General features: G+C 45.0%; 1 protein-coding gene across 1 annotated transcript in view; it reads left to right on the top strand.

The window, feature by feature from the left end:
* Scpep1 (serine carboxypeptidase 1) overlaps positions 1 to 17716 on the top strand; it is a 31492-nt gene extending 13776 nt beyond the window's left edge. The window contains exons 6-13 of the mRNA XM_027950255.2: positions 2108 to 2180; positions 7419 to 7456; positions 8047 to 8175; positions 8984 to 9077; positions 9953 to 10066; positions 12111 to 12248; positions 13149 to 13312; positions 17137 to 17716. Coding sequence (XP_027806056.1) covers positions 2108 to 2180; positions 7419 to 7456; positions 8047 to 8175; positions 8984 to 9077; positions 9953 to 10066; positions 12111 to 12248; positions 13149 to 13312; positions 17137 to 17199 — 813 coding nt within the window. The 3' untranslated portion in view covers positions 17200 to 17716. The remainder of the gene's footprint in view (positions 1 to 2107; positions 2181 to 7418; positions 7457 to 8046; positions 8176 to 8983; positions 9078 to 9952; positions 10067 to 12110; positions 12249 to 13148; positions 13313 to 17136) is intronic.
* Positions 17717 to 24815: the final 7099 nt, after the last annotated feature.

Raw genomic sequence — 24815 nt, 5'->3', positions numbered from 1 at the left:
CCCTTTTAGCCACCCCTGCAACAGAAGGTTATGGGAGTAGAGTTGGTTTTGCTCTCTTTGGGTGTCCAGCCCCTCATCCACTTTTCAACATCAGGTTGCAATTCTCATCTAGCCTATTGATTTCATTAGAAGTTTCAAAGTGCTATCATTCTGTTCCCTCTTTTACAAGGCAGACTTCCCTTATTACCTGGGACTATTTAGATTACTCAAATGAGTTTCTTCTGGAAAAGTCAAACAAATGCATAATTCCTTCTCGTTAATACGGATGTTCAAAGTCAGGCTATTCATTGTGTTATATATATAATATAATATAATATAATATAATATATATATATATATATATATATATATAATGTATAATATATATATTATGTATAATATATATATAAAATGCATAATATATATTATGTATAATATATATAATATAATATATAATGTATAATATATATTATGTATAATATATATATATATATACACACACACACACACACACATACACACACACCTTTATTTTGTTTATTTATTTATTAACTTTTTTATGTGGTGCTGGGGATTGAACCCAGTGCCTCAGATGTGCTAGGCAAGCGCTCTAACCACTAAGCCCCATGTTCTTGTTTTTGTTTATTTATTTATTTAGGTGGTGGTGCTGGGGATTGAACTCAGAGCCTCATGCATTCCTAGCAACTGCTGTCCTACTGAGCTATATCCCCAGTCCTGTTTTCTTGTTTTAGATCTCTTAGTAGCCTTTTTTTTTTTTTTTTTGGTCCTGGGAATTGAGCCCAGGGCTGCTTTTTCACTGAGGTAACTCCCCAGCCATTTTTATTTATTTTGAGACAGGGTCTCAGTAAATTGTTGAGGCTGGCCTTGAACTCCAGATCCTCTTGTCTTAGCCTCCTGAGTTGTTGAGATTACATGTAGCTGTGCACCACCACACCTGCCTAAATCTTTGAGTAACTTATATTCACATAATTAAAAATTTTAAGAAATATAAAAAGAATGCTATTTGGGCTGGGGATGTGGCTCAAGCAGTAGCGCGCTCACCTGGCATGCGTGCGGCCCGGGTTCGATCCTCAGCACCACATACAAACGGGGATATTGTATCCGCCGAAAACTAAAAAGTAAATATTAAAAAATTCTCTCTCTCTCTCTCTTTAAAAAAAAGAATGCTATTTAAGCTCTCAGTCTTGCCTTTGTCCCCCTTCCCTAATGCACTTATTAAGCACTTATTAAGCACTTATTAAGCTGCTTCTGGATTGTTCCAGAGGTGCTGCATGGCTGTGTAAACTAATTTACATGAATTTATATTTTTCCCATTTTTGTATAATACACATAATTCTCTCTCTCTCTCTCTCTCTCTCTCAAATATTTTTTTAGTTGTTGATGGACCTTTATTTTATTTATTTTTATGCAGTGCTGAGGATCTAACCCAGTGCCTCACACGTGCTAGGCAAGGGCTCTACCACTGAGCTACAACCTCAGTCCTGTATTTCTCCTTTTTAAAAACATCAACAACATATATTGGAGATATTTTCATATCAGTACATACAAAGCCTTACCATTTTTTTTAAAGATTTTTCATACATCATGGAAATAACCAGAATTTGTGTAGCTCATCTTATTGATAAATGTTTAGGTTATTTCCAATTTCCTGTTAGTGGACAGATTCATATTTAAATGAATAAAAGAATCAGGGGTTCAAGTTTCTTGTCCTAATGCATCCCCTGCATCCTCGAGGACTCTACAGTGACTGCTACTTGGCATTAATCTCAAGGAGCCCCCAGGCACCTTGGGAGGATCACAGACTTCATGGGCGGTGTGTGACCATGTTCCTGCCAGAGACAACTAGGGACAGACCTCACACACATCCTGCTAGCACCCTGTGACAAAGGAGAGAGAAGCCAGGCGCTTCCTCCTCGTTTTGCCAATGGCCACAGGAGAGCTCCTCTGCTCTTTGGTGGGTGCCTGGGTCTTTCAATGGCCAGAGAATGTAGGAAAGGATGGGCAGAAGTTCTCCGAGCTCAGAAAAGGTGGTGGATAGGCCTGCCTCCTTGAGAAAGGGCTGAGGCCCCTGATCCCTCATGAGGGTGTTTCTTGGCTTCTCTTTCAGGCCATTCAGCAAGGGACCATCAAGTGCAACTTTTCTGGGGTTGCGTTGGGTGATTCCTGGATCTCCCCTGTTGGTAAGTACAGAATTTGTAGGCCTATCTTTACTTTCCCTGCCCCATCCCTTGCTCAGACTTTGGGCTGTGTGGTCCAGATCAAAGCACAAGGCAGCAGAATTTCTGGGGGTCCATGGAGAAGTCAGCACAGAAAGATTTTGCCTCGGGAGCATCCAAGAAATGTGGGGTGAGGATGCATTGACAGAGCACCTACCCCTGGACTGAGTTCTCAGATTCTCGCAACAAAGGAATTGAATTTTGCAATTGGAGATATTCCGAAAGACTGGGAGGTGATGGAATATATCCTCTGGCACTCAGAATGAGTGGTTAGTGAGGATTCAGAGGCAGGTCTGTGTGACTCAGCAAGAGGACGAATTTGTATTGTCAGCTTGTCCCCTCCACCACCCTGATGTTGGCGTGAGCACTCAGGGTGAAGTTTCCATCTCTCGATCCTGTTGATGGCAAGAGAAGGTGATGGTCAGGTCTTGCCACTCAGGCGCATGGTTTCATAACCGAGCATCCTTCTTGGAGCACCTACAGGAGTTGTTTATTTCGCAGATGTCTGGGGTGTGGCTTCTGCTGTCTGAAGTAATCATCTTAGTGGGGTCAACTGCCGTAGGGTTTCTCAACCTCAGTGCTGTTGACAATTTGGGGTCGCGTGATTTTTTTTGTTGAGAGGGGCCGTCCTGTGTATTGTAGGATATTTATTAGCAGCAGGCCTGGCCTCTGCTCATTAGATGCCATTAGCACCACCTCAGCATGACAGTCCCAAAATATCTCCAGCCAGGCATGGTGGTGCATGCCTGTAATCCCAGCAGCTTGGGAGGCTGAGGTAGGAGGATCACAAGTTCAAGGCCAGCCTCAGCATCTTAGCAAGGCGCTAAGCAACTTAGAAAGATCCTGTCTCTAAATAAAACATAAAAAGGGCTGGGGATGTGGCTCAGAGGTTAAGTCCCCCTGGGTTCAATCCCCAGTAACCCCACCCTCAAATCTCCAAATGTCAGCAAATGTCCCATGGGGGACAAAATCATTGCTGATTGGAAACTACTATTCTAAATTAACAAATGGTGACTTTTCACAAACCAAACTTTAGAATTAGGAATCAGAAGAGGGGTTGTCTCTGGAAGAGAGATGGGACGGGTTGGGAACAGACACAAGAACTTCCTCGGCTGTCAGAGCCCTGTGTCGATGGGGGTGGTAGTTATGTGACCAAAACTCTTAATGTATATTTATGCTTTATCATGTGTGACTATGGCTCAATGTTTTTAAAATAACAATTGACCAAAGATAGTATTTTTCCCCTAAATAGAGAATTTGGCTTATTAAAGAGCCACGTCCTTGGTGGATTGGGGATGTTCTGTGCTCCCTGGAGTGGTTATTTCTTGCCCTTCAGCCTGGCATCTCCAGGATAGGACTGAAATTGCATGAATCAAGTTAAGTTGAAAAGGAAGGCTGCTATTGGCTTTTTCTTGGTGGAGGGACCTCGTAGGACTTAAAACTGCAGGAGCCTTGGTCAGAGGCAGCAGGACCAGCAGGCTTCCTGTCAGTCACTGCTCTGTAGCTCATGTCAATGACAAGGTGCTGATCAGGTCGGATGCATCAGAGGGCTGCAGTTCCATAATTGAGCAATCCTTGTTGGGAGCACAGATAAGAGTAATTTGTGACTCAGAATTCCAGTGCTGGTCCTCACACTTCCTCATGGGGTCTAATCACAGTTTCACCACGGCACTAAACTTTGCATGTGCTAATTTCATTTAATCATTACAAAAGCTGCACAGGATGAATGCTGCTATTATCCTAATTTTGTATGTGATGAAAGAGAGACTCAGAGAGGTTAAGTAACTTTCTTAGAGCTATACAGCTTAAGTGTTAGAGCCGGGATTCAAACCCAGGCAGCGGGGGCTGGTATCCATGCACTTAGCCACGATGCTACATTACCTCGCCAGCCCAGAAAGCGTAGCCTCTTGGCTTTCTAAGGGCTGTTCATTCTGTTCAGAATCTACCTTCTTTCCTTGCCATGACCCATTTCCCTTTATGAATTTGCCAGTCTGGATCTTTTTTCCCATACTTTTTATTGGTACATTAGGATTGTACATGGTAGTGAAATTCATTGTTAGATATCCACACATGCACACGGCATGATAATATAATTTGGTCAATTGCTTGTCCAGATCTTAATCTGCCCATCCACGGGTACTTTAAGTATCACTCCTCCATCCCCAAAGCATTCCTTTTTTGAGATAGAAGTACTGTTAATTTCCATGAACAACTTTTTCTTTACTAGCTAGAAGGGAACATTATCAAAAGAATCCCAGCTATTTGATATCACGCTCAGGTAGATCACAGTCTTCAAACTCCCTCTTGCCTCACAGTGAGTGTCCTTCAACGTCACTTCCCCAGAATGGAGCTGAGTCTTCTGCCACACACCCAGGAGCAGATGTAGCACTGTTCTCTGACTGCACCTCCGTCTGACTTAGGAGCCTGGCTGCTGGGTTTTCTTTAAGCTTCCTGAGTGGCCTGTGTTTGCAGACGTCATTTCCAGCACTGCAGAGTGTTAATAAGAGAACCAGAAAAGATTCACTAGACAGTCTTTTTCTACATAGGAACCTGCAGGACAGTGGTTCTAACTAGTCGCAGCTCCAGTGACTTTGGGTATACAGATCCCCTTGCCCCTGTGTAGTCACCCCAGTCAGTCTCCCTAGGGTGGGGTTCATTATTTCATACCCAAGAGACCAGATCCAACTTGTCCTGAAATTAGAAGCAATTCATCTCAGTCCCGGGGTGTCATTTAGGCACTGGGCTGTGGGTAGGACAATTACAAGGAGTTCTCTAGGTTAAGATAAGCGCCAAGTAGGGCCGCCATCCAGGACAAGTAAAGCAGCCACCGGAGGGAAAAAACTGCAAGAGTCTAAACTCGGAAGATTGTCTGCTCCTCATTCTCCCAATATGAGAATGTCTGGGTTCAGCAAGTATTCTCCAGATCACTGGCCTTATACTTACACACACACTCACTGGCTTCTTCCCAGAAATCCCTGTTGAAAGACACACGCATCAGCCAGTTGCAGTGGCTCACGCCTGTAAACCCAGCAACTCACAATGGGTCTAAGGCAGGAGGGTAGATCACAGGTTCAAGGCCAGCCTCAGTAACTTAGACCTTGTCTCAAAATAAAAAATAAAAAGGGCTGGGGGGAATGGGGTTGTGGCTGAGTGGAAGAGTGCTGACCTAGCATGTGTGAGGCACTGGGTTCAGTCCTAAGCGCTGCATATAAATAAATAAATAAAAGTCTATTGACAACTAACAAAATATTTTTAAAAGGCGGGGGGGGGGGGAGCGGTTGGGGGGCTAGGGATGTACTTCAGTGGTGGAATGCCCTTGGGTACAATCCCTAGTACCACAAAAAAAAAAAAAAGACACACACACATGGCTATTGGCCATCATTGTGGACCACACAGCTCCAGAGCATTTCTGGCTTTACAGGAAGTTCCTCTGGGCAGTGCTGGTCTACATCAGAGGTTGGTAAACTGTGACCCTGACGCCTACATCAGTAATTTTTTTAATTGGAACACAGCCACACTGTTCATTTACCTGTTGTGTGGCTGGTTGGAGTCTGCACAGACAAGAGTTGAGTAATTGCGACAGTGATCAGCTAGCCTGTAAGGTCAGGTTATTCACTATCTTTCGCTTTATAGAGTTTGCCAACCCCTGATCTAGATCAAGCAGAAAATGAGATGCACTAGAGGATTATAAATGATTCGGTATTTCTTTTCTTTTTTTTTTTAGAGAGAGTATTTTTTAATATTTATTTTTCAGTTTTCGGTGGATACAACATCTTTATTTTATGTGGTGCTGAGGCTCGAACCCAGCGCCCCACGCATGCCAGGCGAGTGCATTACCGCTTGAGCCACATCCCCAGCCCATGATTTGGTATTTCAAGAAACTAAGGCCCAGGTTTAAACTGGGGAGGTGAATGTTAGCTAGGTCACAGAGGACCTGGTATACCCTGAGATGCCTTCATTTTTCAGGGTGAACAATAAAGAATACCTGTCCCAGGAAATGCTATACAGAGACCTCTGTGGTCACATAAGGTTTGAAAGTGCTAAACACTGGCTCCACCTCCCTGGAGTCTACAGGCATATTAAAGGCTCTGAGAAGTCCTGCAGTAAAGAAATAGGATCCATTTTGCATAGCCCAAAGTTTTCAATGAAAAATGATTATTTTTTGAGGAGGAGGGTACCAGGGTTGAATCTACAGGTACTTAACCACAGAGCCTCCCCCGCAGACCTTTTTTCATATTTTATTTAGAGTCATGGTCTCGCTGAGTTGCTTAGGGCCTCACTAAGTTCCTGAGGTTGGCTTTGAACTTGTGATCCTCCTGCCTCAGCCTCCTGAACTACTGGGATTACAGGCATGCATCACCACGCCCTGCCAAGAAACTATTCTTTTCCGGGCACCTATATTAAAATCCCGCAGAGGGCTGGGGCCATAGCTCCTTTGGTAGAGTGCTTGTCTCACATGCACTCTAACATGAGGTTATTTGACACAGACTTTGGGAACTTGGTCTTAGGGAGGCATTGAAGGCTTCTAAGCAAAGCAGTGACATTTTCAAATATGCTTAATATGTTGACGTCCTTGATTCTTACTTGGCACCTCTCCAGGGCACTTGTCTCACTTCGTGACCAGGTAGCCGTGAACTCGCCTAAGCCAGCTTACTATGCTCATTGTTTAAGCGTTTATCTTACTCCTGTTTGTCTCCTTGGGCTGTTTGGTGCCCTCATATCCTTGGTCCCTCCTGAGTGTGGCTGTGGAATAGAACTGAAAATCGTGTGGAGAGCCACAGACAATTGAGTTATTAGCTAGAGTCTCCCCACCAGAGGAGCAAACACGAGGAGCGGAGATACGAGGGCAGGAGATTATTTTAGGCTGTCAAATCCTAGACGACTGCAGATCCCAGCCTGCACCACTCACGCTCGGCCTGCCTGTGAGGATACTCTGCTGGGTGTGACTCCCTTGCTGGGCCAGTATCAGGTCAGATGAACGTGCCATGAGCCCTCAGCGTCATCAGAAGGCCCCCACAGCTTCACCTCACCTCTCAGCCACCAAGGCCTCCTCCCACCTCCTGTGTGGGTGCTGGGGAGCTCAGCAGCCTTCACAGCAGAAGCCACTGGACATAGCACCTGTCTTTGGAGGAAAGCCAATGAGGCATTTCTTTGGGAAGACAGCCACACCCCACTTAATTTGTACCTATGTCATTTCTTTAGATTCGGTGCTCTCCTGGGGACCTTACCTGTACAGCATGGTGAGTAAGTGGGTTCTCACCTTCACACCCTCCGTGGGGAACAGCCCCTCAGCCCTCTCCACTCTGACCTCCTCCTGTCCCCAGAAAGAGGAAGCGAGTTGAGTTTGCACAGATGGTTGATAGCGTTCCTTAGGGACAATTAGTCCAAATTAAATTAGAGACTCTAAGCAACCGGCAGCCTTGGGGAGAAATTCAAAGAAAATCAGCACACTTATTCCATTTTTTCCAGATATAAGAGGCATAATTTTAAGCTCCCTTTGTAGCATAAGAAATTGGAAATACACCTCAAAGTTGAAAGATCATAGGGAACACCCACCTACCCACCTTCTCAATTCAGTTAACTTTCTACTGAATTTCTCACATCATGAAAAAAAATGTGACTTGTTCTGGGAATGTAGCTCAGTGATAGCGCACCGGCCTAGCATGCATGATCCCCAGGACTGATGGGGGACTTGTGACAATACCTGTTCACATGTGAGCTCCCCTGTCTCCTTCCTCCCACTGTTTCTCCTGCCCATCCCTGGCCACTGAAACACCAGATTTATGTCCCCAAGTAAAGGATACCTTTTTGTTCTTCGTTTGCATTCCAGTCTCTTCTGGAAGACAAAGGTCTGGCAGAGGTGTCCAATGTCGCAGAGCAAGTCCTGGATGCTGTAAATAAAGGGTTCTACACGGAGGCCACCCAGCTGTGGGGGAAAGCAGAAACCATCATTGAAAAGGTAAAGAGGACATGCTCAAGGACCATCATGGCTTGGCTTTTTCCCGTGGGTACAGGGGCCCAGGACTGGTATTGTCAGGATTGTTTTGGTGTCTCTTCTGGGTCTCCCCGCAAAGCTTGAAATAATTACATGCAAAATGATAAATCTGATGGATCTGAGCCGTGGTGTAGTGACCACTTAAAGGGTCAGAAAGTCACCTATGCCTGCCAAACTTTTTTGTCTTTGACTGTCTGTATTCCATAAGAAGACTGTAAGTGTCTTCTTTTTTTTTTTGGTACCATGGTACCAGGGATTAAACCCAGGGGTGCTTAACCACTGAGCTACATCCCCACCACTTTTTTATTTTTTATTTTGAGACAGGGTCTCACTAAGTTGCTTAGGGCCTTGCTAAGTTGCTGAGGCTGACTTTGAACTTGCGATCCTCCCACCTCAGCCTCCTGAGTTGCTGGGATTATAGGTATGCTCCACCATGCGGATTTTCAGCTACTCTTATTTGGATCCTTGCCAAGCAACATTCTGACTCCAATGTACCAGAAGGGAAGAATGCACCAGCTGAGGACCCTCCACAGCTCTGACATGGGCCCTGGGCTGTCTCCTGTGGTGTCTAAGATGGGTTCCGATGAGCTTGGCGTCAGCCCCTGAAGTGTGGGCTGACACAGCTGCTTTTTGCACCTTTAGAGCTGTATCTCTCTCTGGTGCTAGTAAATTTCCAAAGCTAAAGCCATCCTTGGAGGCCATGTGCCTTTCTTTTTTGCACCTTATAATAGGGAAAGAAAGAAAAACAGCCAAATGTACTTGTGTATTTCAGAACGCAGATGGGGTGAACTTCTATAACATCTTAACTAAAAGCGATCCCACGTCTACCATGGAGTCAAGCCTAGAGTTCACCCAGAGTCATTTAGGTGAGTGAACCTTAGCGCCCTTAGCTCCTGCATCAGTCTTCATCCCAGAAGGAACCCATCTTTTAAAAAGCTTTATTAAGGTATACTTTACATACCACAGAATTCACCCATTTTTAAGTGGATAACGGGTTTTAGTTATTCACAGAGTTGTGCAGCCATCACCACGATCCAGTTTTAGAACATTTCTGTCACCCCAAAGAGAGCCCACATGTCTGTCTGCCGTCACTTCTCTTTCCCACACCCGGCCCCAGGCAGCCACTGATCTGCCTTCTGCTTCTCCTGGTTTGCCTTTTCTGAACATTTTACAAAAATGGAATCAGACAATAGTCTTTCGCATCTGGCTTCTGTTGCTTAGCATATGCTTTTCTTTTTCTCTTCTTTATCTTTTTTTTTTTTTTTTAGGCTATGCTAGCAATCCTATCCAGGGCCTGGTGCATGCTAGGCAAGCACTCTGCTACACTCCACACTCCCAGCCCCCTGGGAACCAGCTTGTGTCCGCCCAATTACCGTATCAGATCCCTGAAGAGCTGAATTTAGTGGTCTTTCTGACCCAGGTTCACTTCGGAGGCAGAATGCCTAGAATCCTCCCTCATAAGAGGCCTGAACGGCTGTAGGAATCTTGCTAGATTCCTCTTCTCAGCAGATTTTCTCGGCCTGTTCTGGATCATCTCAGTGGCCCACGGTGCACGGGATGCAGTCATCAACACGAATAGTCTCTCCTCTGTCATTCTGTTCCCAGCTTTCTTCCTCCACCCCGGGGTGAATCCAGCCCAAAACCTCCCTCTTCCTGCCCAGCTTCCCCAGCAGCTTGGGAAAGATGTCCTCGTGGTCATGTTTCCAGTCCTTTGACTCGCTGCCTCCCTGTTTGGTTTCAGTCCGTCTTTTTCAACGCCACGTGAGACACCTACAAGGAGATGCCTTAAGTCAGCTCATGAATGGCCCCATCAGAAAGAAGCTCAAAATTATCCCTGAGGATATCTCCTGGGGAGGTACTTATGTGACCTGATTTGTAGAGTTTGAGGGAAGAAAGTGCAACTTCAGAGGTCTTAATTTGCACAGTGGGTTTCGGTGGCGATGGTATGTTACAGGTAAAACAATACTACCTGTCCACATTTTGCAGATGAGGAAGCAGGTGGAGAGACAGTCGATGACATGTCAAGTTTGGTTGAAAGCAAGGGGATGGCAGGGAAGAGGGTGGAGAGGGAAATGGCAGGTGATCAGTTATGAGTCAATGATTGTGGAAACCTAGTATGGGTATATGGGAATTATATTCTTCTCTTTACCTTGGTAATGGTTTGAGATTTTCCATAATTTTATACATGTGTGTGTGTGTATATAGATAGATAGGTAGATATAATTTTATGCATATGGATTTTACATATATATGATAAAAAAGCCATGCCCAAGGCTGCAGCTGGTCACAGATGAGATGTCCAGCCAGAGGTCCTCTGAAGGATGCAGATACGCTCATGTGCTTGGTCAGATCTTGACCAGCTCTCTTGCCAGCCTCCCCAGCAACCCAATGCTGGATGTGCTTAGCCGTGTACCACATTCTGGTCTGAAGGTCATAGTATGGAAATATTGGTGTCTCAAGAGACCAGAGCCAGGAGGAAAGCCTCAATAATTTCCCCGCTTAGTCCAATAGGGAAGCCTTGAGCAAGCAGCACTCCCGAGTTTCTGGAGGAAAAACACTCCATGCACCTTGAGAGGGGGTTTGTTTGGTTTGCATGTGAGATTCCCCCCAAGACTGTGGGGTCAGGAGGCTCCTTTCTAGGGTGTCTCCTTGGCATCTTCCAAAAAGCTGAGATAGTCCGGGATCATGGACTATCTTATCCCAACATGCATGCACTAGAAGGCTCATTCTAGACCTAGTTGTCTCATTTTCCCGGATTAAATGCAAGGATAGAATATGTGTGAAGCTGCAAGGGGAGGATACCACTGCAGAGAGCTGTCATGCCACAGAGCGACGTGGGGAATCACAGGAGGCCAAGTGTAGGGCACGCTCATGAGCACATCTTTTTTGCTCACCACCTTCATTTTATCTTCATGATGATTTTTTTTTTCTGGCCCCAGTGAATGGGCAAGGTGACTATATTTTTACAGATGATTGCTGATAGAAAGAGGAAATAAAACCAAAACCAAAAACCTCTCTTTGGCTCCATATCTGCCTGTGTGTGATCAAGAAAGGACAAATTGTTCTTGGACAATATCCCAGAGTCTTGAGTTGCAGTCTGTAGTGAAACTTACATCTTAGTGTCAACCAGGCCTGAGTTCAAGTCTTAGCTGGCTACTGACAAGCTGTTTGACCCTGGGCATTTTCTCAGCCTCTCTGAGCCTCATTTTTAAAAAATTTTGTCCAAGTAAAGGCCCCTTATCTCTCAAGGTAGTGATAAAAAAACAATAAAATGCTCACTTAGCACTGTGACTGGCAGATAAATGGTGGCCTCTGCTGTTATTGTAGTCATCCAATGTGATGCTGCTGCTGATGGCAATAACCCAGCAGGAATGCTGGGTTGCCTGGCTCCTCTCTGTCCCGGGGTCTGTTGTCCCTTTTATTTTCCTGTGGGCCAGCTGTGAACTGGTTTAGTTCTGGTTTGGCTCATTGTAAAGTAACCAGCCTCGTTCAGGACTTGGAAGGTGGCCCTGGTGTTACTCAGCACAAAAGAAAGAATAACATTGGCCCCAAACACAATTTATTCCCTAGGTGGACGAGCTTAGAGAATGTTTTCTGGGCCTTTGCCTCCCTGTTTCTTTACACAAAGCCACCTTCAGGTTTCCATTTCCTATTAAAGATGGCATCGGCTGTCATCACAAGCTCCCAGTGATCGGATCACGTGTGCTGCCCGTGTTTCTCATCTACTCAGTCAGCTCAGGCACAGCCTGCAGATCCGGTGGGCCCCTGTCTGTGGAGCACCTGTCCTTCAGCCTTTGCTAGGAGGTCCTTGGTGATGACTCCTAGACGCTTGGGCTGAAAGAGACCTCTTGTTCTGGCAGATTCCGAGCTTCTACCTCTTTCTTCTTTCCCTTATTCAGCCCAGTCTTCTAGTGTCTTCCTAAACATGGAGGGGGACTTCATGAAGCCGGTCATCAGCATTGTGGACGAGTTGCTGGAAGCCGGGGTCAACGTGACTATATATAATGGACAGCTCGATCTCATTGTGGACACCATAGGTAGGAACCATTCCTCAGGGACACATCGAGGCTGTTTTATGGATTGAGCTAGAAGGGAACAGGTCATGGACACATGAGTCTTGGGGTTGGTGACATTGGTGCCAAGAGGAAGGCCATTTCCTGCTGTGTCCATCTACCCCTGACCTTGGCTCTTCAAGAAAGAGAAGCTGCATGCAGCTGTGACCCCTCAGAGAAGTCTGACCCCTTCGGGTTTTGAGGCCCTTGACTATGATTAAAGGACAGGACAATGCCTGCCCCCTAACACCTCTCTGTGCCCAGGGGAAATGGCCTGTGGGGTCCTGAGCACTGCCCTGTTGCCTTGCCGGCCAGCCTGTGCTCACTCCTGGTTTCAGCAAGGCCAGGCGGAGGCTCAGAGACTGGGTCTCAGAACTGGCAGGCACAGCGAGGCCCGAGATGTGGCAGGCGTGAGTCTGCTTGATGCTGGCAGGATTGAGTGGCCTTTGGACTTGTAGGCGAGGATACCAAGGACAGTTTAGACTGCTGCTGCTTTCTGCCGTGAGCTGCCCAGGTGATCCTCATCCCCTCTCATTCCTGCTCCTTCTCAGTCCTCCTGACAGCCCCGTCAGCCTCCTGGGGTCCCTGGTTTCTTTCTAAGGAGCAGAGGGCAGTGGGAGAATCAGAGGCAAAAATAGCTTCATAGCTGTTAGGTTATCACTGTTAGCCTGAGTATCTCTGGGAACCTGCTAGAAATGCAGGTGCTAAGGCCACACGCAGAACCACTGAATCAGAATTTGCATTTAAACAAGATCCCAGCGAATTTTATGCTGCACATTATAATTTGGGAACCACCAAGTTATAAGACCTAGTCTCCCTCCTTCCCCCCGCCACACATTCTTCCCAGGTGTTAATACCAGGCTCTTCTCTTTGTCCCTCTACCAGGACAGGAGGCCTGGGTGCGGAAGCTGCAGTGGCCAGAACTGCCCAAATTCAATGAGCTGAAATGGAAGCCCCTGTACAGTGACCCTGAATCCTCCGAAACATCTGCTTTTGTCAAGTCCTACAAGAACCTTGCTTTCTACTGGATTCTAAGAGCTGGTCACATGGTGAGAGCCAACTTTTGTTCCAAATTTTGTTGTCATGCTGGGTTCCAACATGACATAGCAAATGGAAAAATTTATACTTGGTGTGATTAGACACAGTTGAAATATAGGTGCCCTGAAAACATTGCATAAAATTAGCTTTGGGCAGAGCATGGTAGTGCATGTGTGTAATCCCAGCAGCTCAGGAGGCTGAGGGAGGAGTTCAAAGCCAGCCTCAGCAACATTGAGGCACTAAGCAACTCAGTGAGACCCTGTCTCTAAATAAAATACAAAATAGGGCTGGGGATGTGGCTCAGTGCTCCTGAGTTCAATCCCTGGTACCAAAAAAATAAAATAAAATTAGCTTTGGCTATGTGTATAAGCAATGTTTAGACTTAGGTCTCATCTCTGAGATTTCTCATTCTGTACATGCACATATTCCAAAATCTGAAATCCAAATCAATTCTGTTTCCAAGTATTTCAGATAAGGTATACTCATCCCGGATTAGTGTTTCATTCCTGTTAGGTTTGAATAAATATAAACTCATTTTAAAGAGTAAGTCCTCCAGAGAGAGTTACTTTGGGCTCTCTGTCCTTTATTCTTGGTTTAAATTAGTTAATTAGATATTTTTCCCTTAACAATTTGTCCTGGTCTGGGAAGAAGGGAAGAATTGCCTTCCTTGGCCATTTTCAGGGAATGAAAGTGAAAGCCTACTTCTCTGTCAAGCTGAGTCACAGAATGGAGGCCAGGAGCATCTCAAGCAGTGGTGGCCCCAGGATTTGTTAAGAGGAGTCTTTGGGTGCAGCGATGAGCCACGAGCCTGTCACACTGCAGCACTTACAAAATGAACTTACTGTTTTCCCTTAGGTTATTTGTTGATTGAGTGACTTTTCTTGAGTTGAGGGAGGTTATGGAGGCCTTAGTCCTGTCCCCAAATCCCTGTCCCACCCACATACCTGAAAAAGAGTTTAAGAAACTTTGGCAGGAGGCAGAGGGGCCCCAGAGACTTCTTAGAGCAAACATCTGGTTGTCTGCTAAGTGCTAAACTCTGTGCTATATAATAAGTACTGGCAGCACAGAGATGAATGGTTCATAGTCCCTACCCTCAAGGAGTTTGTAGTCTAGGGTACAGTCAGGACAGTAGATTTGTGTGCATGTGTATGATACTGGACAATGAACCCATGGTTGCTCTACCCTGAGATACACCCCTTTTTTTAAAATTTTTCATTTTTCATTTTGCCAAGTCACCTCTAAATTGCAATCCTGCCTCAGCCTCCTGAGTCACTAAGATATCAGACATGCACCAACATGCCCAGTGCAAATAGACTCTTCTTTTTTTTTTTTTTTTTTTTTTGATACTGGGGATTGAACTCAGAGGCACTCGACCACTGAGCCACATCCCCAGACCTGTTTATTTAGAGAGAGCATTTCACTGAGTTATTTAGTGGCATGTTTTTGCTGAGGCTGTCTTTGAACTCGCAATCCTCCTCCCTCAGCCTCCCAAGCCATCGGGATTACAGACGTGTGCTACTGCACTCAGCACAAGTAGACTCTTAATAGCATGGAGTAAGCCGTGCGGAGAAGGGATTGGACCAAGGAAGGGTCCCCAGCCCAGGCTTCGGGGTGTAGAAGCCTGGCCCCTCCATGATGAGCAGGAGTGAATTAGGTAAAGAGGAGAAGCAAGGAGAGCAGTGTGCACATGCTCAAGCAGGGCCTGCAGGCAGCAAGGCCTCTGGAGATGAGCTGAGGAGAGGTGAGCTGGGAAGGGGGACTTTCCACCCCACCCTGAGGAGCTCAGAGGGTAAGGGGCCACGGAGGGGACAAGCAAAGGAGTGCAATTGCCAGATTTGTCTATGAAATAATCTTTGCAGCCAAGGGCATGGAAAAAGACTGAAGCAGACAATCTATAAGGGAGAAAAATAGAAGAATTTGCTCATGCAGAAGACGGGAGCATTGGCAGGACTTAGTAATCATTTGGGATGGAAATGAAATCAAGGGTGGCCTCCTGGCTTCTGCTCCAGCGCCCTGGCTTGGGGCAGGGAGGCAGTTTGCACCTGCTGAGTTTCATTTAACAGCCAAGTGCACAGTCCACAAGTGCTTCATATATAAACTGAATAGGTAAGGTCTGCAGGCAAGACAAGTACCTGGAGATGGAGGTTTGAGAGTCAGAAACAGAAGAGGACGCAGCAGGACTGACTAAAGAGTTACAAAGCAGAAGTAGAGCCACAGTGAGGTTGAGGCAGGCACTGCAAGAGAAGTAGGGAGACCTAGGGCAGGTGGCATTTCCAAAGCAGGTGGGGCCATTCGTGTCAATGCTACTGAAGACACAGACCAAGAACTGAAATGCAATGCCTGGATCCCAGGGTGGCTTTAGCATCATGGTGAGCGCTTCAGTGGAAGGGCAGGCCCCAAAAGCCAGGTGGAAAGTGGGAGAACATGAATGAGGAATGAGGGAGGAGATGACAGCTTCCTTTAAAGGGAAGAATGTAGCCCTCCCCCTGAGAGGGCAAGCAAGGCCCTGTGCCTGTGGTGAAGGGGCATTATCTATGGCTAAGTGTATCTGGGTGCCTTCATACTGACTGGGTTAAAGCTAGCAGGAAGTCTTAGAGCAAAGCACTAGTTCCGTGCGCTAACCTCTTGCTTCAGTGCTAGAGTGCAGACCCATTTCCTCTTGGTTTGTCACATTTAGAACAACAGACCAGTTGGGGACAGGCTTAAAATAACTCTTACAGAATGTTGTTGTCACCTCCTATCACTTCCCCTTTATTTGATTAAATGCCTTGCCTCCTGGGGACTCTTGATTGACAGGGGAATTCCAGGACAGAAATGTACCAGAGAGAATCATGGAACCAAGGATTTCAGACCCAGAAGAATACCTACCTGCTCTACCTCTCTCTTTGTAGAGGAGAAACTGAGGCCTGTGACCCTACCTTTTTAGGTGGTGTATGGGAAAGAGGTTTTTTTTATTTTTTATTTTTTTGCAGGATTGAGAATTGAACCCAGGGATGCTCTACCACTGAGCTACACCACTAGCCCTTTTTATTTTGGAATAGAGCCTCACTAAATTGCCCAGGCTGACTTGAACTTTTGATCCTCCTGCCTTACCTCCTGAGTGGAGATTACATTTTATTCTAAAAAGCTAAAGGAAAACAAAAGAAACAACAGAAAAAGGCCGGATGCCACCCACACCAAGGGTCTTGTTTGTCTGTATTTGTTCAAGGCTCTCCTGTTAGCCTTCCCTCAGCCTCTCCTCCATGCACTTCCCAGCCTGGGATCCTTTAAAAGAGAGTTCTTTAAAATATTTAGCATCCTCTTTCCTTGAACAGGCTGATCCCAGCACCCTGAGCATAGCCCCTGTAAAGAAATCTATAAGGGGTTCCTGGGGATACAGCTCAGTTGGTAGAGTGCTTGCCTCGTGTGCAACAAGGCCCTGGATTCAATGCCCAGCACCACAAAAAAGGAAAGAAACGAAAAGAAATCAATAAAGCCTTGGGATGTAGCTCAGTACAGGAGCTCTTCTGAGCATGTGTCAGGTTCTGGGCTCCATCCCCAGCACTAGGGGGGAAAAAAAGAAACAGATCAGCCCCAAATGCAATAGAACTTTCCTACGCTGACTTCTCCAGGCCCCTGTCACTCAACACAGGGGGAGCTCAGAAGAACTTTAACCCAGCACAGGGGTCGTTTCCCAAAGGGACTCTCTCTTTAAGGGTGCACTGAGGTGCAGTTGTCCCCACTGGTGTTGTCTCAGGGCTGTCTCCCTCCTGGGAGCAAGGGTTCAGGATATTGTCCCCAACCTCAGCCCAGGAATGGCACTAGGAGCACTAACTTGGATCCTGCTTGGTTCTAGGTTCCTTCTGACCAAGGGGCCATGGCTCTGAAGATGATGAGGCTGGTGACACAGCAGGAGTAGGAAGTGCCGAGCTGAGAGGAGCTTGCGTGGCCTGGAGGCGCAGGAGCAAACCGAGGACCCGAAACTGGAGGAAGCTGTGCTCCTCCCTGAATCTAACTCAGGCTGGGATTGTGAAGGCCTCTACCAGCTGCCACGGCCTCGGGCAGCTTGGGAATCATTTCTGCTTCTTAAAAAACATTTTTTTAATGGATTTGTTTTTATCAAAATGAAGGATTGTCATAGATTGACTTTTTCTGATTGCAAAATCAAAGGATATGATTTGTTTTTTAAAAAAGGTGGGAAATACAGTTAAGCAAAGAACAAAAGAAAGACTCATACCCTCCCTTTCCAGGGGTAAGCACTGCTACCAATTCAGTATCTAGCCTCACAGGTATTTTTTGGTTACATATATAGACATTTATATTTTTTACAAAAATGGAATCATGGCTATATTGTTATTTTACCATCTCCTGTGTTCAGAGATCAATATGTCCTAAACACCTTTTAATGTCAATAAATTCTTCTGTGACATTTTTAATGGCCTCTGAGCATTCCATTTTGTGGTCGACTATGGTGTATTTACCAAATTCCTGGTTGTTTCCCACAAGTGATTTCTAGTTTGTCACTATTTTAAATGGTGCTCTGGTGATTATTCATCCTGATGGTTATAGCTCTATGTACCTTCTTGCTGTTTGCTTACAGTAAATTTGTAAAAGTGTGATTGTTTAGCCAAAGGATTGCCACATTTCTCTGAAATTAAAATAATAAACTCAGGGCTTTTAATTTAATTTTTTTCTTTTTGGTACCAGTGATAGAACCCAGGGGCACTTAACCACTGAGCCACATCCTCAGCGCCCCCCCCCCCTTTTTTTTTGTATTTTATTTAGAGACAGGGTCTCACTGAGTTGCTTAGGGCCTTACTGAGTTGCTGAAGCTGGGTTTGAACTTGCAATCCTCCTGCCTCAGTCTCCTGAGCTGCTGGGATTACAGGCGTGCACAGCTGCGCCTGGCAAGACTTTTAATTTTTAATTTGCAGCTCAAAGTCTGCACAAGGCACCTGATACTTCCGAGACTGTCCTATAATTGGAGGATGGTTTGGAAAACCAAACCCAAAGTCTGTTCCTGCAGAATGTGGCAGGTTATATACTCATGGATGCAGGCTGAGCCTCCAGCAGGATTCCTTGGTCAGAGACTTTACTCTGAACTTCACTGTTAGTGAGCAAGCAGTCCTGTGTGCCCTGGAGAGGAAGAACATTAGAAGCCTGTGCTGGGTCCCCCTGGACTTTACCAAGGCAAATCTATTTTCCTGCTGCTTTTGCTGTGTATCCTTCACTGTTGAGGAAGGAAGAAAAGAAAGAAAAATCTAGCTATGAACATAATCTGCTTTTGAGTCTTATAAGTTCTTCTGGTAAATCACCAATTTACTTATTAATAAATAAGTAAAATTTAAAATTGAATTAAAACACATTGAATTCCTAACCTCTCAGGGTCTCTTTTGTTAAAAGTCAGTGCATTGGGGGCTGGGATTGTTGCTGTGGTAGAGTGTTTGCCTAGCATGTGTGAGGCACTGGGTTCGATCCTCAGCACCACATTAAAAACAAATTAATTAAATAAAGGTATAAAAATATAATAACATTATTAAACAAAAAGAAAGAAACTTAAAAAAAAAAAGAAGAAGAAGAAGTCAGTGCATTGGGACCTGGGGATATGGCTCAGAGATAGAGGACTTGCCTAACGTGTGAGGCCCTGGATTCAGTTCCAGTACCACAAAAAGTTAGGGCATTGGGCTGGGAGTGCATCTCAGTGGTAGGATGCGTGCTGAGTATGTGCATGCTCCTGAGGGTTCCATCCACAGTTTTTGCAAAAATAAATAAAAAGGATAGGTGTGAACCAAATGCTGGTTTGGCTGGGTAGTCTGGGTCTTGGGAAAAACTCAATTGAAAATTAAGACATGCAATCTGAGGACGGATACAAAGCTAGATTTCTCTGAATGGCAGAGTATGGAGATACTCATGTCCCACGTGAATGCTCACCAGAGGGTAAAGGAAGATTGTCATAATCAGGCAAGGGGGATGACCCAGTCTGAGGACATCTGTCAGCCTCCTTCTCCAGCCAGTCCTTTGGTTCAGGAGCAAAGTGGCCATGGCAACACAGATGGAGGTTATGCACAGGCTCAGTAGCATGGACTTCCACTCCCCAAGGCTGACCTGGCTACAGCCACTGCTGGGTACCTCATCTGTCAGCTGATGAGACAACACTTAGCCCCTCATATGCCACCACTGCCTGAGATGGGCCAGCTCCCTGGTGTTAGGTTGATTACCTTGGACCACTTTCATTATGAAAGAGGCAACACTTGCTTCTTATTGGAATTGATGCTTGCTCTGGGCATAGACTTGCCTCCCCTGTCCACCATGTTTCTACCATCTGTGGATTTGCAGAATATCTTCTCCACGGTCAAGGCATTCACAGCAAATGAAACGCAGCAGTGGGCTTATTCACATGAAACGCGCCGATTTCACCTTGTTCCCCATCGTCCTGAAGCAACTGCCTTGACAGATGGTTAAATAGCTTTTTGAAAATTTCAGTTACCGTGCTAGCTAGGTGGTGAGAGCTTGCAAGGCTGGGGCATCCTCTTCCCCAAAGTGATGTAGGTTCTAAATCAGCAATCACGTTGCTCCCATACCCAGCATGCATGATCCAGGAATCCAGTGATAAAAATGAGAGTGACCCCTCTCACTAGTAACCCTATCCAGCAGGAAATCTTTGCTCTTCAACTTCAGCTGGTCTAGAGGTCTTGGTTACAAGGGGGAGAATGTTTTCACCAGGAGGCAGACCGCCACTGAACTGGAACTTGAAGACACCATCTGGCCTCTTTGGGCACTGAATCAATTGGCAAAGTACTGGCTGAGGTGAGGATTCTGACTGGCCTGGCTCTCAGGGGAAATTGGGTTGCTGGTCTACAACGGCAGCCAGGAGGAAGAATGCAGGAGACCCTCTGGTCCACCCCTTAGAGCCCCAATGTCCTCGGATGAAGGTCAATGGAAGACTATGAAATCTGATTTAGATTTCTAATGGCCCAGACCCTTTGTGGAAAAAGATGTGAAGATAGAAGGGAGACCAGCAGAGTAGAGGAGGGGGATGGAGAAGGAAGGAGGAGGAAGTATTAGGGAACAAATCTACAAAATGATGCTAAGTCCATGTTCTAATATACCACAAGGAGGGACTGGGGCTCATAAGTAGAGGGCTCGCCTAGCTTGCTTGAGGCACTGAGTTCGATCCTTAGCACCCCATAAAAATAAAGGTATTGTGTCCACCTACAACTAAAACGTAAATGTTGAAAAAAAAATACCACAATAGATTCCACTTATGTGCATAATTATAATACACTAATTCATAATAGCAGGGTGCAGTGTCACATGCCTATGATCCCAGTGGCTTGGGAGGCTGAAGCAGGTGGATTGAAAGTTCAAAGCCAGCCTCAGCAAGTTAGTGAGGCTCTAAGCATCTTAGTGAGATTCTTTCTCAAAATAAAATAGGTAAATAAAAAGGGCTGGCAGGGCTGGGGATATAGCTCAGTTGGTAGAGTGCTTGCCTCACATGCATAAGGACCTGGTTTCAATCCTCAGCACCACAAAAAGAATTAAATTAAATTAAAAATAGAATAAAATAAAAACATTAAAAGGGCTGGGGATGTGTCTCCGTGGTAAAGTGGCCCTGGGTTCAATCCCCAGTACCAAAATAAATAAATAATAATAATAATAGGAGGGAGCTCAGAAGAGAGCAAACAGGTCAGGGGAAGGAGGTGCAGAGGGAAAGGGAAGAGACTGGGGAATGAGATTGATCGGATTATGTGCTTGCACAATTATGGCAATAATCAATCCTACTATCCAGTATTATTATAATGCACCAATAAAAAAAAAATTGGAGTCATTCCATGAGGCAAGGATTCCTGAGCCAGATGAGTGCATTTAGTGATGCAAAGTTGTGCCCAAAACCTGGGTGATTCCATCCCGTGCATTGCCCTTGTGGCCTCCACTTCATGCTTGGATTTTCCTGGTCTCCATTTCCCACCCACTCTGCTTTCCCCTCTGCTGGCCCCAGCTACCTCCACACAGGCCGTTGACCACTACAGCCTCAGGAAGACTGCCTGACCAGCAGCCCCACACTGCAGAAGTCCAGTCCCCAGTAACACACCTGCATGCGCGTCTCTGCTTCTCCAAATGAATTCTAACTAATAGAGTTGTTTCAACTTGATTATTTTAATGCACTAAAACTTGCCCACGACTGGGATCTGCATATTTGATGATGTCTTTCTGCGACCTATACAGGGGATCAATAGCTTGATCAGGTAGAGAACTTGAGCAATAACTTCCCCTTCTCCTTGGCATCTAATGTTGCAGACAAATTTAAAACCAACTTGCCTTTTCTTCTTCAGTCTTGGAAACAGTTTCTCTTAATACCCAGATGCTGTTAACATCTTTGTTTAATCATGCAAATTGGTAATTTCAGATATTTACATTCATGTTTCTATTTATGTTGTTGTTGTTTTGATCCTGGGGATTGAACCCAGTGGCATTTTGCCACTGAGCTACACCCCAGCCCCATTTTTATTATTATTATTATTTTTTAGTTTGAGACAGAATCTTGCTAGTTGCTGAGGCTGGCCTCAAATCTGCCATCCTCCTGCCTCAGCCTCCTGAGTATTTGGAATTACAGGTGTGCACTGCTGCACCTGGTGATGTTGCTAGTTTTTAATTTTGCCTGACACCGTGTGAGCTTTCTCTTCCACAGGTTCAGATCTTCAGTTTGACAACATTTTCCATTGTATATTTGAATATTTTAAGGATCTGTTTCCCCACTTTTTTTTGTCCTTTACCCTTTATTCTAAGTGCCTTTTCTCATGACTACTCTCAACATCACTACTTCATTTTCACCGTTCTACAATTATCTTTCTCCTTAATTCATCTTTCCTAATTATGCCAGCTGCTATTTCACCATATTACTCTTGTCTTTTTATCTCCTTTTTAATTTTTTATTTCATAGACTCCACAATGACTTTAATTTCCCTGAAAGGAGGCAAAGTATTTATAATTCCCTAGTGCGAATCTTCAAAGGAAAGTTCCTCACCTATCTTTTGTACTTTGTGTTAATTTCCTCCATTTCAGTTACAGGGTTTTCCCCTCTATGTTTATATATTATTTGCTGTTTGGCTTATTTGTTTGGTTTTGGTTTTTGAGACAGGGGCTTGCTGTCTATGTTGCCTGTGTTACCCAGGATGACCTTGAACTCATCAATCTACTGCCTCAGCCTCCCCAGTAGCTGGGACTACAGGCTTACACCTCTGTGCCTGGTCTCCTGTGTTTGTTTTTTTATTCACTTATGTCTTTGAGAGAAGGCAGTTATATAATCTAATTACCCATCCCATTCATCTGGTTATTTTTTGGTTTGTCTCCTTGGCTTTTGTTCAGGAAGATTGGATATGATGGATCTCTACGGTCTGTTTAATCTTTCACCAAGGAAGGTGAATGATGGGATCTTGGACAATAAATATTGGGAATTTATTCCCTGTGACCCACTTGGGGAGTGTTTGCTACCTAATGGCAAAAATGCTCACAATTTTTGTTCTTTTGATTTAAGATGAACCTGTTAAGAAACAAAGTCAAAAGAAACTTGAGAACTTCCTATTTGATGGGTATGTTAGTTATCTATTGCTATGTGTTAAATTATCCAGTAACAGAGTGGCTTAACATTAAAATATATATGTGATATATTTTAATAAAGTATATCAATTGTAGATGGACACAATACCTTTATTTAATTTATTTTACTCTTTTAGGTGGTGCTGAGGCTCAAACCCAATGCCTCACACATGCTAGGCAAATGCTCCACCACTGAGCCACAGCTCTAGCCCTTCCCAGAACATTTTTATTTGACAGCTTCTATGGGGTCAGGTGTGGCTAAGCTGGGTCTTCTATCCTCTCTCACACAGAGCTGCAATCAAGATGTTGGCCAGAATCACAGTCGTCTCAGACTCAACTGGGATAGAATCTGCTTCCACCCTCATCCACAAGGTTATTGGGAAGATTCATTTCCTTACAGAGCTGTTGAACTGAAGGCCTCCCTTAACCCCTTGTCATGCAAACCTTTCCACAGGGCAGCTCACAACAAGGCAGCTGGCTTCCTCTGAGCAAGGAATGTGAGTCAGAGGGAGAAAGTAGAGTAAAGAAAGACAGAAGTCACTGTCTAACCAAACCTCAGAAGTTATGTCTCATCAGTAACCTATTTGTGGCTTTTTTTTTTTTTTTTTTTGTCTGTTTGTTTGTTTTTGGTATGGGGATTGAACTCAGGGGCATTCAACCACTGAGCCACATCCCCAGCCCTATTTTGTATTTTATTTAGAGACAGGGTCTCACTGAGTTGCTTAGTGACTCACTTTTGCTGAGGCTGGCTTTGAACTCATGATCCTCCTGTCTCAGCCTCCCAAGCTGCTGGGATTACAGGTGTGCGCCACCAAACCCATCACCTATTCTATTCTTTAAGGATAAGTCAATACGTCCAGTCCACAATGGAGATTACACAGGGCAGGAGCAGGAGGTGGGCATTTCCAGGAGCCCTTTTAAAGCTGCCTCCTACAGTGGCCCATCCCATACTCTTTCCTACTTCCCTCACCTCAGAACTCTTCTTATCAGGAGCAAGGTCAGAGGAAAAAGCATGGTCCTATGTGGCTTTTCAGGCTCTCCTCACTTATTCTTCCACATTGGTAAGGAACGTGCTCATGGGAATGTTTTAAGCTTCTCAGGAGACCTACCTGACTTCTGGTCCAACTTTGCAAATCGGATAGATATAAGCAAAACTCTTAAAAATTGCATCCAAGTGGGTGCAGTGGCACATACCTTCAGTAACTGCTACATGGGAGGCTGAGGCAGGATTGCTTGAGCCCAGAAGTTTTGAAACCAGCCTGGGAAATAGTGAGACCCTGTCTCAAAAAAGGGTGGGTGGGACTGGGAGTGTTGCTTAGGGATAGAGTACTTGGCCTAGCATGTACAAGGAACTGGGCTTGATCCCCAGTACCACAAAGAAGGAAAGAAGGAAGGAAGGAAGGGAGGGAGGGAGGGAGGAGAAGAAGAAGGAAGAAAGGAAGGACGGGAGGGAGGAGAAAGATTTTTTAACTGGGCATACTACTATTCAGAAGAAAACTACATTTCCCAGCCTCCCTTGCTGTTGTATGGCCATGTGACTAGGTTCTGGCCAATTAGATATTTAACAGAGTATTCTCCAGCAATATTGGAAAACTTTTAACTCTTTCGACCTCTTTTCTAGGTAACATATAGATGCAACCCTTTGGGATCATGAACATAAGGACCCTATCAGGTATTGTGGGAATTTGCTAGAAGAACCCAAGTTCCTGAGGATTTTGAGGGGTAGACTTACCTTTCCACTTTGTACCACTTTCCTCTTTGTACATGGGACAGAAATAAATTTTTGTCTTGAGAAATTTTTAATATAAATTTTATACCACTTATAGCTAAGCCTAAATATTACTAAATAATTTGTGTGTGTGTGCTGTGGATTGAACTCTGTGCCCCGTACATGCTAAGCATACCTTCTACCACTGGGTTACATCCACAGCTCCTTGC

Source organism: Marmota flaviventris, chromosome 17 (genome assembly GCF_047511675.1).
Source record: "Marmota flaviventris isolate mMarFla1 chromosome 17, mMarFla1.hap1, whole genome shotgun sequence".
In the NCBI taxonomy this organism is placed as follows: Eukaryota; Metazoa; Chordata; class Mammalia; order Rodentia; family Sciuridae; genus Marmota; species Marmota flaviventris.
Note: the sequence above shows the minus strand (reverse complement) of the source record. Positions and strands in the feature narration are given on the sequence as shown.